At 38.0% G+C, this 16,840-nt stretch overlaps 1 protein-coding gene across 3 annotated transcripts in view; it reads right to left on the bottom strand.

Moving 5' to 3' along the window:
- Positions 1-16,840, bottom strand: part of bcas3 (BCAS3 microtubule associated cell migration factor) — a 304,415-nt gene that overhangs the window by 22,194 nt on the left and 265,381 nt on the right. For all 3 annotated transcript variants that reach the window (XM_055045602.1, XM_055045603.1, XM_055045601.1), the window contains one exon: positions 9,527-9,703. In XM_055045602.1, coding sequence (XP_054901577.1) covers positions 9,527-9,703 — 177 coding nt within the window. The remainder of the gene's footprint in view (positions 1-9,526; positions 9,704-16,840) is intronic.

Raw genomic sequence — 16,840 nt, forward strand, 5'->3', positions numbered from 1 at the left:
GCAGTTTTTAGTTGCTCAGACATATATAGCACAACAGCAACAACCAGAAGTCCTCCAAGCTTTTGAAGCAGGTGCTTGGTCTGGGCATGTAACAGAAATGTAATGAGTAGATGAACCAATTATTGCCCACAGGGACTAATAAATGAAGCAATCATGTTGCTTTAGAAATGAGTTACAGTAATGAGTAATGTATTAAATTTTTCCAGTCAGAAAACCCACACTAGTAAGATGCATATGTTAGATTACAAACTCTTAGCAGTTGCCAGTAGCATTAAAATAATAAAACAACATTTAATAGGTTATTGTAATGTGCATAACATATTCACCCAAAGGAAAATGAAAACTGAGTCCAAATGATAAAATCACGTGCTATTGGGGTGCAGTGCTGCCTTATATAATATTGATTAATAAATGGGGGAAAAGAAAAGTGCAACATCAACATGTTTCTTTAACAGAGTTCTAAAGCAAATGTGAGATTTTATATTCACTCAAATGTGCACAAAAAATATCAACAAATGGAATTTCTATTTGCTTTATGACATTTGCACATATCTATGGAGTAGCATATGGCCACAGAGTTAATATGTTCACCAAATGATAACATCAGTCAGGCAGTGGACCTTTCCCAAGGCCTACATTTTGTGTGTCACTGAGCCAGAGGCCCGCTGGAAATTCACCATGAATAAGTTACGGAGAGCATTTGGACTTCTAAAGAGGTTCTGCAGACCGGTCACCTGTGTATGACTGTTTGGAAAAACAAACTGTCTCACTCTCACACACTGGCCAGTGTATTCACCACATGTCGATATTAGGCTGTTGATAGTAATACACATCCATCAACAGAAAGTTGAATAATTGCAAACACTTGTACACACATGCGCACACGCCAACACACACGTGCACACGCGCACACACACACACACACACACAGACAGTCACTAAACTCTGTCTTCTAAAACATGTACATGTGCTGACTAAAGAACAGCCCCGTAGAAACATGAACTACAATGTGTGTTTATCAGAGTCTGGCACATACTCATATGTTGTCGATATAATGCCAAAATCTACATGGACAGTCTATATATACTAGATGGGGTGAGGTGAAGCACACATACTTACTTGCTTTTGACTTGATTTCCAAAATCAAGTGTAAAAGGATTTAAATCGCAAAAAAAAAAAAAAAAAAAAAAAAAAAAAAAAAAAAAAATCCAAAAAATCCATACCTGAGGGAGATGCATGAATGTTCACTTGTTTCCATTTTCATTAATTCATTAGATTGTTTTAATCTTGTTTTCTGTGGTGGGAATTTGCCGTTGTTGATTCCTTTTTCCTTTTTGTTTTCTTTTATGTTTTATCATTTTTATCATTTATATATATATATATATATATATATATATATATATATATATATATATATATATATATATATATATATATATATATGTATGTATGTATGTATACAGACACACATGCAGACACCAGGGAGGAAACACTTTCAGGCTTTCTGTGCTGATAAGGCTCCCCTAAATATTTGTGTTGAGTCGGGCACAGAGAGGGCCAGCTGTGCTCTGAGCTGTTCAGACTGTTTTAACTGCTGTTGTTATTATTACTGTTATTATTATTACTCCCAGGTCCTTTGAGTTGGGATCCAACAAAACAAGCTGTCTATGACATAGTAGGTGTGGGTGGTCCCCTGGACCCACACTTCATCAATCAAAAAAGAAAAAAAACCCTCAACATCCAGACTGGAGCACAGAAACATTGAAAATAAATATGTAGTCAGGCTATTTAAAATGATCTTCACACTATGAATTACAATGACTCAGGAGTCGTGGTGAATCAGATTAGACATGTCTGATACTGAAAGTGTTCCAAGTTACATATTAGAATAAAGTCACCGTGCAACATAATAATGTAGGGACTAAAAAACATGCTTTTTAAAAATTATTATCGTCTTGAGTAAACATAACTTTACCACTAAATCTACATTATTATGTCTTTCAGCCTAAAGCAGGGAGGCCAGGCATTATAGAAAATTTTGGTTTCATTAAAAATGCTCAAAACTGTAAGTAACTCCTGAATAAATATGTTTTGCTCCTGTTAAGCAGCACTGTTCCAGTAGGTATTTTCTGTGTAAATATTTCATGTTAACAATTCAGACACCTGAGGCACACATGCATTTTTTTTTTTAAAAGTTAGTCGGTTTGACTTCTATTTACCTGCAATCTATAATCTGAATATTATCATAGCCAAATCAAATTACTTACAGTTGTAGTTAAAAGTTATGCTTATTTCTATAATGACTTTGAATATAAATACATCAAAAACATCCAGAAACCAACAAGATATTAAGATCTTAATAGAACTTCAAAACAACAATCATATGTGATATTTTCTGTAACTGACTTTGTGAGCCAAAAGGCTAAACAAAGTCACGAAAACACTGATTCTTGGTGCTTCCCAGAGTTAATTTTGACAGCAAGTTCAGTTTAGTTTTAGTCTTTGTTTTTTGACTAATTTAGTTTAAACGAGTCTAAGTCAGAATTTAGTCATCAAAATTGTTTGTTTTTAGTTGACTAAATTTTTATAATAAAATGTCAGTAAACTAAGTCTACAAACACTACAAAATTTTATTCTTCTGCAGGAAATGAGAAAATAAGGTGTCAACAGACAGTGTTAATCACACAAGTTACCATCAGAACGTGTGAACACCTCTTCAAAGTTAGAAACTTTGATGATTCAAAAATACTGGAAACTATTTTTGAATCATCAAGTCAAGCCTTCAGCAATGACTTGATGATTCTTACTGCACAATGCTATGCATAATGTGAACCACCATCTTTTCTTTTTGATGCTGCTTTGGGCCAATTGGGTTTTGCTGGTCTGCAACCCAAAAGGTTTTCTTTGCCTTCCAGAGGAGCCTCCATTCTCAGCCACAAGCAAATAGAAATGTGCCAGGAAAAGAAAAATCGCATAATTATGTTTCAGATCCTGCACATGTTTGTCCAAAACACAGAGATGCCTATTCACATTGTAGTAGTATTATCACACGACCCGGGAATTCAGCAAAATACAGCAGGTAAATTGCGGGGAATTTTTTACTTTACAAATTACTGACAAGGCCGATTCTCTCAGGATTAACAACGTTGACAGTCTCCACAATTATTACAAATAGCATATGGTCCCTAAGTAAAACTAATTCAGTCAGAATACGGCTAAAGACTGCACAAGTCTCAGCAGGCATGTTAATATTTAACATTTATAGCAGTACTTTTACTGTAAACAGAGTGAGCAAGTCTGACTTCTCTGTTATGATTGAAAGAGGAATTCTTTATGAACATGGTAGTATTCTGGAACACTTCCCTTTAAGCAAATTAAAGGATATGGGGTTGTTGGGCAAAAACCGAATCCAAGTCTGGCCAAAACACCTCATTTCTGCTAAGCATGACAGTGGAGGGGTGATGATTTGGGTTTGCATGGAATGGTTGCCAGGAGAAAACTTGATCTCTTAGCACATTAGTATTTGTAGCCATAAAAGTTTGTATTGATTTTAATTTATTCTAGTAACTTCATTTATATCTAAACCAAACACTTACCCTGCCCCTAATTGTTACCAGTATTTTTATAACCCTGAAATGTAACATAAACTTGATTCACACCATAAATATAAACTTAAAACATAAGCCTCAAAAAGGGGGTTCACTGCATTCGTACGGGGCTGAGACCACTGTCAGGGACACCGGTCTTCAGAAGGTTAGTGAATATACCAGAAAGGTCCCAAATAGCATATAAATGAACACACACACACACACACGCGCCACAAATTGTTTTGCCAAAGTGACCACTGCTTACTGGCATCAAGAGTGATCATCATCATCATCATCATCATCATCATCATCCACTATTCAGGTGGGAAATGCCAGCAGTCGTTTCGTCTATTAAAAGCAGCAGGAGAAACAAAAAACATGTTTCTACTTTAACATATGGTTTTTATTTCTACAGTTCATCATGCAATACTGAACTGAATTCAAACATTTAGTGATTTTTGTGGTATGAAACTGCCAATGATGAATGATGGATTTAAATATCAGCTGACGACAGACCATAACCAAATTTTCTTCTCCTGAGTATTGAACACCCATCAGTCAGCTCTGTTCTAAACAGATCTATCTGTAATCAAAGAAAAATGTAACCAAGCAAGAAACTTTAAGCCTTTCTATGTTTATTATTTTTTTACTGATGATGAAATCCTGACCCAGAACATGACCAGTCATGAGACTCATGGGTACCAAGCATCTTGATTTGGAAGTACTCTATAATTAACAATTCTACCAGAGCGATCTTCTCATTAAGAGATTGCTCACACCTCCAGTTGTTAATACTTGATGTCTGGTGTTTTTAAATGAGCTAATAGAGCTATTAGCATTTAAATAAACATGTTTAAATGGCAGTACAACTGGAAATCCTCCAAATGTTGGAAATACTGGATGTGGGAAACTTAAATCATGCAAGTAAACTGACAAAAATGGTACCATGGTTGTGTTGAGCAGTAGTCTATTCTCCATATGGCTTCAATGGAATTTATGTTGGGTAGGCACCAATAAGCCAAATCTAGTTAGCAACATTATATCATTGGAGCAAAATCTAATTTCAGCCCCAGTGCTTTAGTCGTCAGTGAGACCCTTCTCCCCCCATCCCTTTCCCTTCTCCTCTCTGCTTCCCTTCTTCATCTTCAGCTCTATCTATCTCTGTGTCTTTCTGTCCATCTCTCCCTGTAAGTGTCACCTGCCCTGCAAGCTGGCGACGCTGGGTCTCGGCCTTAGCGTGAGAGCCCCTTTACTCTGACTGGAATCTTTGTTTTCTCTGTGAATCTGCAAGAGTATGCACACACTTGTGCGTGTGTTTATGAGTGTGTATGTTGGAAGAGAATGTCAGGGAGATGGTGATTTGTTACATCAACAAGCATTCCAATTCTGATCCTCTGAGTTTGTGTGAAAAGACACATAGAAGAGCAAGAGCTGTTTTAGTTTGTCGTTCTGCAGACTAATTTTGTAGGCATGAAGGAAACGATTGTAAACAGCATTGTGCCAGTATGCATTGAAAAACAGATAGATAATGCTGAAACTTTTGATAAATGACCTGAACAGTCATGTTGAAGCAGATGACAGGAAAAATACTTGAAGATTATGTGTTTACAGGTGAGCCAGGACTGAGTGTGTGTTTGCAATCAGGCTCAAGGACTATGTAAGCGACCCCACTGTGTTTCTAACTGCGGGGGTCACAGCTCCCATTAAAGGCAGACACTGAGCAAGATACCATCTGCCCTGGCCCACTGAAGCCTCACAAAAAGGCACATGCATATGCACAGAGACTGTAAATACTGTTCACATCAAGACATGTGAATACGACATGACACAACGCTCCATTTCCTTTAGCAACTGGCCACTAGCCTGGAGAAGGACCAGTATATCGGATCGCAATGAAAAGTGAACAGCAACTTAAGGGACGTAAAAAAATTCTCAGGGTATTTTCATACCTGATAGTCCGGTAGACTCGGCTTGATTGGGGACTGTTGTGACATTTGATCCATCTTCATTTGGTGCAGTTTGCTTTCACACTGCACTGTGTCAAACAAACCAAATCCTTTAGCCGAGTCAGAAGTGAGGGGCTGCATTCTTCGAAGGCTGGATTTGTAGTCGACAATCCATTCGTTTCTCTAGATTTCAAGGTTGGGTCCGGTGTACCAAAATTTTAAGTAAAAAAAATGAGTGGCCCCTGCCAGAAAACTGATCACCATCAATGAAATATAGACAAATCAATGCAGAAATAATATCAACAGTTTTTTATGGGTATCATAGTTCTTAGATCTAACTCCTATTGTGGGTTGAGCTGAAGAGAAGAGAGCATAAAAGACAATTCAGGATTCTGGGTGATCTGGAGAGACTGTGCAAAGAGTTTGTATCTATCTGTATCCCTCAACTTTCTGAAATAGTCCAGGAGAAGGTTAGGTACTGTCCTACTGGCAAATGGACATAGTAAAAACTCCTTCATATTACACGTACCAACACTGTTGCTACCAATAATTTAGTTAAAAGCAATTTTCCCAGTTCAATAAATGTATTCAAAGGTTATATGAACAAAATCAGTGTAATAAGACCTGAATTTATTGGTACACATCAGGGATGCCAACACATTCATCTGTTCCTGTCTGTTAGGTTTGGGTTTTGAAGAATCTGACCACTGTGTACACTTAGTATTTCATATGACTTCTATCAGGGATAATGTGTTGGAACCCAAATTCTTTAAATAATCCAATTTCTGTTTGGATTTTCTTAGGTAAGCATGTTTGGCTCCAGATAGCACACACGCACACACACGCACACACACACACACACACACACACACACACACACACACACACACACACACACACACACACACACACACACACACACACACCCACACCCACACACACACACACACACACACACACACACACACACACACACACTTTGCATTTACTTCCATAATTAATTTTCTATTCATTTCTATAGCCTGTTGTATTTCTGCCCATACAACTTGCATTTATTCTGCATTTCTTCCTAACCCAGACATTATCCCTAATACTAACCATTACTTGTATAGATGTAAGGCGAAGCTTAAACGAAACCCAATACCATGTCCCAAACAAGGGGCCGCTGTATTAGGACTAGGCTTTGGTCCCCAAAAGGCCCATCAGTTTAAAAAGATTAATAAATATGACAGAAACCATCTTAAATAGAACAGAGTATTTTGTCTCTGTAGTATATGCACGACATCTGCAAAATTCAAAGTCCATCCTGACAAATGTTCATCTGTAAGACCTCAAAGTATTTCTATAAAATTAATTGAATGGATAACAAGCACATTCACAGTTCATCTACAAACCATCATGGAAAACATGTCCCAGTCTGATGCATGCAACCAGACTCAGAATATGTGAACCACAGACAAACCAGAAGGCAAACCAATCCAGAAGAGATTATAGACACAACAGAACACGAGTGTCTGATAAAATATCTGAATCACTCCACACCAAAGCAATGCAATACCTTTTGAGTAAGACATGCACAAGTTAAAAAAAATCCTCTGCTGTGTAAAAGAAACAAACCACGGCTGAAGTTTTAGGTTTGCAGTGATCAACAGCAACAGAGAGTCCCACATTGCTCATTTTGCAATGTCAATATATGCAATTCAATATGCCAACAGATGGCACTGAAGCTTTTTTTAATTTCAAGGTAAGATATAAGGTAAGGTGCACACACTGTGAATATGAGTACACTGTGTGTTTAATGTGAATATGACCTTTAGGGATAAAATGGAGCCAAGAGTTATGTATGCAGATCCAGATTATTTCTTCAGTTAACAAGTTATCAAGTACTGTCACAGAGTCGATCCATCCTTCATTCTGCAAACAGGATGAATAATGACAACTGAATTTATGTCCCTGTCTAATGAAACCACAAGCCCTGGTCCCACATGGCTCTGTGCTGCTTACAGCAGACACAGGGACATTTCCTATATGTTCCCAGGCAGAAGTGCTGCGCAATTAGATTAACCAGCAAAGATTGAAGCCTCTGTGTCTGTATGAATGGATGGACAAACCAACAAGTCCATCACATTCCCTGAGGATGATGTCTTCATCATGGCTCAAGGCACAGGAAAGACGTGTCATTGTGTGCGTGTGCATGCGTGTGTGTAAGGTTTGATGTAATGTGATCAGTAATGAATTTTGTGTTACATTAAAGAGGGGCGGAGGGGGACAGAAGGGGTTTAGATGCGATGGCGGAGAACAAGGAGCAACTGACTGGTGGCAAGCAGAAGCCTTCAACGTCTAATCTAATGAAGAAACAGAAAAAGAGGAATGAGAGGGGGTAGAAAAGAGTGATGAGAAGAGAAAGAGAGAGAAGAGAAAGACAGTCCAAATAAGGTTAAGTCCTTATATGGAGAGAAAGATGTGGTGTAGGGGGAGAAAGCGGCAGCAGAATATGGCTTGAGGAGGGGGGCTGATAGTCGATGCTAAATCCATTATAGCGTTGTGACCCCCACTTCCCTACAAAATACCCTTCCCATTCCTGTAGCTGCCTCTGTGGAAGTGTCCCCCTCCCAATATTGTGCACATACATACACTTAAATCAAAGGAGCTCTTGTTCACTTAAGAAGGGGGATGGTGGGGGCTCACTGCTGCTTCCTAAACGAGTTAACCATTTGGACCGTCAGGGCCAACGGCATGTCTGCTGCACACACGCACACGAGCACACGTATGCACAGGTCCCCCCAAGGATATGAAAACCTGGTTCACACACACACACAAAGACACACAAAGACACACAAAGACAGGAAGCTTCATATCGAAACAAGACGGGTGCAGATATACCAAGAGCTCTAACACACAAACACAAGCTGAACATGTCACTTTGTTTGAGCTAATCAATCACTGCATCCTGAGCTGATTGCACTGCCTGCTGGGTAATGCCATGGTGAGGTCACAAGACAATTAGGGACTTTGGGAACATTGATTATGAAATGTGTGATGAAGAGCAGCACCATATGATGACACATGAAACTCTTAATGTGTATGAAATGGTCAGAAAGCCCTGCTGGGAAATCCTCAGCAGGTAAAATAACACTGCTCACCTACAGGAAGTACCTTCTTTCTGTTGAAGGGCCCAAATTCATATGGAACAAAGAGCCATTTTTCTACTTTTTTACATATTTTTGGGATCCTGAGAGAGAAGATATGACAGTTCTGTCTGGTCAGGTTGCTGAAATACAAATTTTGTGACAAAAGTAATGAGAGTCAGTGAACGCATCAAGAATATTCTGTATACTGTTATGATTCCTACTTTTCGTATTAACCATTAAGTCCCAGGACTTGCTGCCTTTTATTTTACTTTTATTTTATTAATTGAATATCCCATTGAGATTAAAAAAATCTCTTTTACTCAAGAATCCTGGCATTCAAATAGTCAAAAAGGTTTAATTTAAGTCATTTATTGATTCCACAGGTCAGGCAGCAAACGACTGACCTGTGCAGTGTGGCTAGTCAGACTGAACCAATAAAATGTGCTTAATTGTAGTAAATGTATGATTAAATAAAGAAGACAAGTGTTTTTTCACATAACATCAGGTTGGTTTAAATATTTCTTGTGATAAATGAAGTAGTAACTTGAAAAGTGCAAATAAGAAAAAGCTAAAAAAAAATATTTGGAAATGTTATTAGTTTTTGCTAATATATAAATTAGAGAAGTGATATTATTACTAGGACTGATTTCATTTTAGATTTTAACTTGGTGATTTAATAATGTACTTAAAACTTACCAGAACAAACCACAGCTGAGCTAAATAACTTGAAGGGGAATATTATGCCAAGATTAGAAGTATCCTTTTGCCTGATTTTTTAAAAAAAGTAGACAAAATACTTATACTTATATGAAAAGCTCATTTCAGAATGAGTGTGATTACACAGCATGAATCATCTACCAACCTGTAGCAGAGCCCACTATGTCCCTTGAAGGAGACTCAGACATGGCGTCGGCGAGTCTCTCCCGCAGGCCTTCGTCGCTGATGTCTGCCGATCCAATATGGTGCCTGGGAACGCCGAAACTCTCGGGCCAGCTTCCACACACCTCCAGCAGGGTGACACCGCGCCCATCAAACTGCCCTGCAAATTACAAAAATGTGTTTTCTCAAGGTTACACTGATTGCTATAAATTTACAGTGCAGAACAGGAATAATCATGCTATGTATGAATTATTATTTAATTGTTTCTTAGTTAGGAAAAAAATCCTAAGAAAAAAAAAATAAAGGATTGCGTATACCAGTTACATGTGGAAAAGATTTTGGTACACCGACAGTCACTTTAGAACTGAATTATTATTTAAAACTTTAGACTTTTTAAATTGATCTGAGCTTCTATGACTAATTAGAAATTTATGAGACATTATTTCCCTTATGGTGTGTATAAATGAACATGGACTATTTACCTGCCTACATAGATCTTGAGGAGGATGGTAAGAAACTAAACAGTTTAAAACTGTAATTTTTGACTTAGCTGGTCTCCATAACAACCAACAGACACTACTTACATGGTAGCCATGTTTTGGGAGAAACAATTACTGTCCTACAATAATTAACGTGAACATGGAGTTTATTAAACTGCTTAGTAAGATGAGGCTTATATCAACTTCAGCTTCCAGGAACTGACATATAAGTAATGAATATATGGATTTGTGTTTCTTTCCTAGAAAACTCAAGAATGTCAAGATGTGTAGATGGCTGTCAAGATGTGTAGATGGCTGTTGTAGGACACAAGTGGAGGCGACGGATGTGGCCAATGAATTCGACGATTTAACAAAAAATATGGAAAAATAAACTTAAAAAAATCAAAGGAAGCCATGGTAAAAACATGAAAACCAAAAATTCATGGAAAAAACCAGAAAGGGGGACATGAGGAGAACACAGGGCAGAATGAAGAAGTGACAGGAGTAGAGAAAAGATCTGGACAGGAGTGGCTGAAATGAGAAGCTGGAGAGGTTGGATGCTGAGACAGAGGACCGAGGCTGATGAGCTAACAGGTCACAGGTGTGAGTGAAGGGAGCAGGAGACTGAGGAGAGGGAAAGAGAGAGAGGCACAGGGGGCGACAGAGAGTACACAGGGGAACAGGAAATAAGTACAGCACTACAGAATAACTAGACTAAAGAAACATATTAAAACTACAGCAACTAAGAATAACTACAAACAGAAATAAATATAATTAGAATCACTAAGGAAGAACTGCAGTGGAATGGGGAAAAAAGCAGAACTAACAGAGAAAACTAAGGAACAAAAGAAATGACAAAATCCAAAACCAAACTCAATCAGGCCCAGAGCCTGACAAAGAACCATCACCTCATGGATTCTTATAAACTGCAGAAAATGTTGAATAATAATCCTGTGGCCTTGCCAGAAAACAGAAAATGATTTTTTACTGTTTATTTTATTTTTACCAGGATGACGATCCAGAACATATGATCAAATCAACACAGAAATCCGTCATCATACATAATGTCTGCCTTCAGCTATAACCATCTCAGTTCCCAAATCTATATCCCAGAGGCCAATGGCGGCTTAGCGGAACAGAAGAGGTGACCCCTGACCTGCAGGCATCTGGGAAGATTGTCTCAAGACAACTGATCAAAGATCATTTTCTCAGTATGCTCCAACCTTATGATGGGAGAGGTGGAAGAGCTGCTCATTCACAGTACAACCAACTGTTAATGAATGTTGGTTGTACAAAATATCCACAGCAGGGGTTCCAATAACTATGCTGACAGGAATTTAGTCAAAAACATTGTTTCTTAACATGAAAATCTTTCTCTCAATCTTTCTCTCACCGAGTCAATGTACACAAACTAAATGTTCCAGTGTGAGATTATTCTGCTGAAATAACAGATTCATCATCTTTAAGGCTTCATATCTGTTTTTACTGGGGGTGAAATTAATTTGTCTGCATACCTGTGCTAATATTAATATTAGGTATTTTCTGAAATGTGCTAAAATAAACTAGACACACAAGTGAGAGTGAATAAACACCATATATCCACATTTTATAAATTACTATAGTACTGAGCAGTTCATTTGTTTAAGTAACTCAACTTGCAAAATAAAAAACTTTATATTTATATGTATCATAATAATCCACATACAGTCAATACAGACAGGGCACTTTCCTTAAAGAATGTCAGAGCAAAAAACATCTTTAGCAAAAATATGGACTTAATAAAAAGTATGTTTAATATATCCTTACAGGATTGATTTTAAAAACATTTTTAATCTGACAAAATATCATAGTAGGAATAAATGCTCTAATTTAATCTAACAATGTTCATAACATACACTCCACAGTGGTAATCATATTACTATATTTCTTTTGTAGTTTGAGAATTTTTTTACATATTACCACAAATCTTTCTGCAAAACGTAGACAGGAGACAACAACACTACTTTATTGAGCAGAATAAAGCCTCACTGTGATCTTAACATTCAGTGCATGGTTGAGCCAAAACCATAAATGGCAAAAGCAGCACACACTGATATTCTGTAAATTATAATGGGATCAGTGACACACAGCAACATCAACAGCATTTTTCTCAGTGTTATCAGGAGCAGAAATGAAATGACACCCACAACCTCTATGATTGCTGGCTGAGATTTCCTCTGCTGAGTCAGCTGTGACAGCAACACAATGAGCCAGAGATACATTACTGAGGAAGAGATCAATGCTGGGTGACAGGAAAGCTGAAGAAATTAGAATTATGTTCTAACACAATGCCAGAAGTATGCCAAAAGTTATTCCAGTTTTGAAAATAAAACACTCTTATATGTTGAATCAACCAAACTTGCTGACCCCTGATTATCTGGTTGGAAATGAATTTACAGCACACTTGTTTGCCACAGCGGAGTGGATCAGCTGCTTTGGAGCCGCTCACACACCAGACCTCTTCTAAGTGCAACCTAATCTTCATGCCTGTCAAAAGCAAATCTACACAAGCCTCTGCTGCATCTTAATCTTTTCTCCTCTGTGTCTTCCATGTTTTCAGCTATCAGAAGGATCTCGAATGTTGGAGCCAGAGAGTCTGCAACCTACTTCTCTGTGTGTTTGTGTGTGACAAGCCAGGCATGCAGACACTAAAACAACTGGTTTATTCTGTTCCTGTGTCCATTTTACTGGGTAGCTGTGCCTCCTAGCAGTATGAAATGATAGAGGTGCTGGGACTTTTTTACAAGACAAGACCAAGCAAAGTCCAGCTATTATATTAAGGTGTTCTTTCAATCAGCAGCAGTTCCATTGTGTACATAAATATGACCTTTTTGTCAAACATAATTTTACATAAAAAAAAACAATTATGTGTAAAGTTGATAAAACATTTATTGTTTGCTGGTGCAAAGTTCTGCCAAAGCCAATGCAGAATTCTATTATTTCCCAGAAGTGGAATATGAATCTGAGAAATGAACATCACCCAGCATTATCTCTGCTCAAAGATCTGGTAACTACTAATATCAAGTTTGATTTCTTAGCATTTCATGCAATAAGACATGGTTTAAAAACTCATTCTGAAGCAAGAACTATGTGCATTAGATTAAAAAAAAAAAAAAAAAAAAAAAAAAAAAAACAGGACTCCAACTTTAACTGATGTTTTCCAAAATAGAAAGAAAAAAACAGCACAATCATCTTATGTAGTTCAGAGAACCAGGGATACTGCTGGCCTCTCAGTTCACCCCCAGCCGTGCCCTGCATTGAGGGCCTGGAGCATTCCAAACCTACTGTGTTCTTAATTCCCTTAGAAATAAGAACTCAGAAAACTGAAGAAAATAGAATGCTAATTCTAATTTGTTTTCATAACATCCATCACAGCAGGACTCAACCATGTCTTCAACTAAAAGCTCCACACAAACGACAAATAGCCAGCTTATTGGATGGCTAGCAAGCCTATTAGCTATGAACATCTAATTAATTAATATTCATAAATTATAGCATATTTACTGACAAAACTAACCCCGGAAGTGTTTTTGCCTCAAGAACTTTATTAAACAATTAAACTTATCTGCTTAATGCAAACTCTGTATTTCAAATTTGTCTAATTTGGCAGCTAAAGACTGTACTTTCTAAAATGGGGAATTACTGATAAATGATTCAGCTGACATCGCCCCAAACTAAAATCAGCTGATCCCCAGTCAGAGAAGATGCATTATTTAAAAGAAGTTGTGATATTTTGTTAAATTAGCCACTGGATAGAAATTTTTGTCTAAAAAATTTGCAAACAGTTGAGAAAACATTTGGATAAAATGTAAACAGAAAAGACTAAACTTTAATGACCTCAGAAGAAAAGCATGAAATTTACATAAATATTTTACTTTTTTCTGATGAAGCTACACTCTAGGTCTTAAAACAAATCAAAGAATTTTCTCAGATTATTAAGTTAGCAAAGCAAATTCGGATAGATGTTTTTGTGTTTTCTCCAGACAGTTTTTCCATCTATCTGGAGTCAATACACACTCAAAAAAAACAGTGAATCAAGCAGGGAGAAATATCAGGGAGGGTGAGATCAAAAGAGAAAGTAGAGACAAGGATGAGCAGATCCTCTTTTTTCCTGGAAAGCCCAGAATCTGTTAACATCTGCAGTGTCAGTGTGTGTCTGTGTCTGCCACTGCTGGACAGCGACACTGCATTTTCCAGCTTTACATTTCCCAGTTTCCCATCATTAAATAAACTGCCATCCAACACCTAATGATATATGAATACCAAGACAAAGACAGGGTTGCTGTTTGAAGCACACACACAGCCACACACACACACACACGCTCACAGCCACACATGTACGCACACACGCAGATCTAACAGGCTCTCATGGAAGGCTTTGAAGGAAGGCCTGCTGACACTGAAGAGGAATCCTTAGAAAAATCAATCCAACACACACAAACAGAATGCCTCTGAAGTGCAGTTATCAGTAAGCCAAGCCACTGTGTGTGAGCGTGTGTGTTATTGTGTGCTTTTGGAGGTCGGTCAGTGTTATCACTGTGGGGAGCACAGAGGCCCGTGCAACCTCTCGCCCCAGCATTAGCACCTGTCACTGGCCTGCAGCGGAGTGGAGATTGGCCAGGCCTGAGGGCGCACAACCCCTTCTACCCCCCCCTCCCCCCCCCCCCCACACACACACGCATACACACACGCACACAGTAGTCTGTAGTCAGTGTTCTGCTTGCTGATAGCCTGAGAGCCAGGCAGATCAAAGGTTCTGACTGCGGTAGCTTTTCTGGATGATAACAGCTTGGCGGAAGGTTAGGAAGAGCTTTAAGTTTATCACACCAGGCTTTGACCAATGTGGATGTTTGAAGGACAACACTGATAGCTTTAGGTTCAAGCTACCAATGAAAGCGCTTGGTTCAGTAGTTATGAACATATTTAAAGTTAAACATGCCCACTACCTTCCACTGAGGATGACTTGAAATTGTCAAAATGTATTCATTACATTTATCTGGACATTGTTTTATGCTAAACTGTTAAAAACATAAAGCGTGTTCACTGTCAATTATTGAGGAATTAAAGAAATATGGACTGTAACATGTTTAGAAATCACTGAAGTTCAAACATGACTTCACAAAACCACTCAACAGATTCCTCACTGTTATTACTTAGACAGAACCATTTCAAGTGCTAGTCAGACTATGCAGACCCACAGGGTCCCCTATCGGGGCCCTCAGAGAACTGGTTTGCTCCATAAATATCTTACTTTTTTATTAATACAGTTTTCTTGTTTAAACTTTTAATACATACACTTGAGTAATTTCTGTGTAAAATAATTGTCCACATTATCATCAGAGGTCAAGATGTGACATCATCTACGAGGGACAAGACAGGCCAGGCCAGTCAGAGACCAGCTGACTGATAAATGTGAGGACTGCAAGGGTTACCATTGCGATCAATAGTGGCCATCCACTAGGCCCTGAAAAACTTAAACATATATCCGTCTATCTATTATCTTGCACGCATATCCTTACAGGTTGGTGCTAAACTGTTAAAAACATGCCAAGTTCCAGCATTCAACAGGCAAAAGGCGGGGTACACCCTGCACAGGTCGCCAGAGCAACATTATGTAATGTACAGATAATATTTGTTGTTGGATAAACCCACCAATGTAAATATAGTTTAGATTAAAATCAAGTTGTGAATATGCCTCCATCCCCAGATATTCATATGCATATATTCAAATGTGCTTCCAGAATACAATCTGGAATGGCTTATCTTATTATGTGACAATGCCATTTATATGTGAAAAAAAATTGACACTTTCCAATGTTTTCCAAGATTATGGAGTTGATTAATTTGAGATAATAAAAAATAGAAATTCAAAAAAAGAGATATATTCCTGTATCTGAGGTTTGAAATGATTTGAAAAATATTTTTAGAAATACTTTCTTCCAGTCCTTGTTTGCCCTTCAAGTATTTTATTTCTAAATATGTAAAATATTTTTATTTCAAATTTTTCTTTCAGTGACTGACTTAATAAACACACCATTAATGAATGCATATGGATATCTGGGGATGGAGGCATATTCACAACTTGATTTTAATCTAAACTATATTTACATTGTGGGTTTATCCAACAGAAAACATTATCTGTGCAGAGCTAAAACTAAAACATTTTATGCTTCTACTATACCAGTTCAACCAGTCCAGAAAAAGTATATTTAAGATGTAAACTAGCTCAAGAAAGACAGAATCCCTAAGTGCTCATACCATTGTTTCTGGGTTACCTGTGGAGTTCAGAGGCAGAAGGCCGCTTAGTGCTCATTTAATTAGGCTTTAGTGCAAGGGGCCTGACTGAACTAATATCTTTACGATAGGGCCTGTACAATATGTAATGGTGTGTGAACCAATGTGTGGAAGAGAGCACACGGAGGTGGTGGTGTTAAGTCAGGCACTACAAAAACAGTTAGTCTGTCACCAACCAACAGGCCATAAAGCAGGTTGCAGCTACAACGAGGACTACACTTAGTTACAAGTTTATGAGGGACCATTTTAAAATCGTACGCCATCCACAGCTGTGCCACAAATCCCAGCATTTAGTGTGACAAGTCTTACAAAGCTACACAACCTAAGATACCTAAGATACACAACATCTCAAACTAACCAGGCTATATTTGAGTGGTGTAGATACAGTGGACCTTTATTCATACTAGAGGACACATACAGTATCATTACCATGCTAGAACTTCACAACTTCCTTCGACTCATTCAGCCACACACATCTGTGACTG

This window comes from Poeciliopsis prolifica, unplaced genomic scaffold, assembly GCF_027474105.1.
Source record: "Poeciliopsis prolifica strain line A6 unplaced genomic scaffold, Auburn_PproV2 SCAFFOLD022, whole genome shotgun sequence".
Classification (NCBI taxonomy): domain Eukaryota; kingdom Metazoa; phylum Chordata; class Actinopteri; order Cyprinodontiformes; family Poeciliidae; genus Poeciliopsis; species Poeciliopsis prolifica.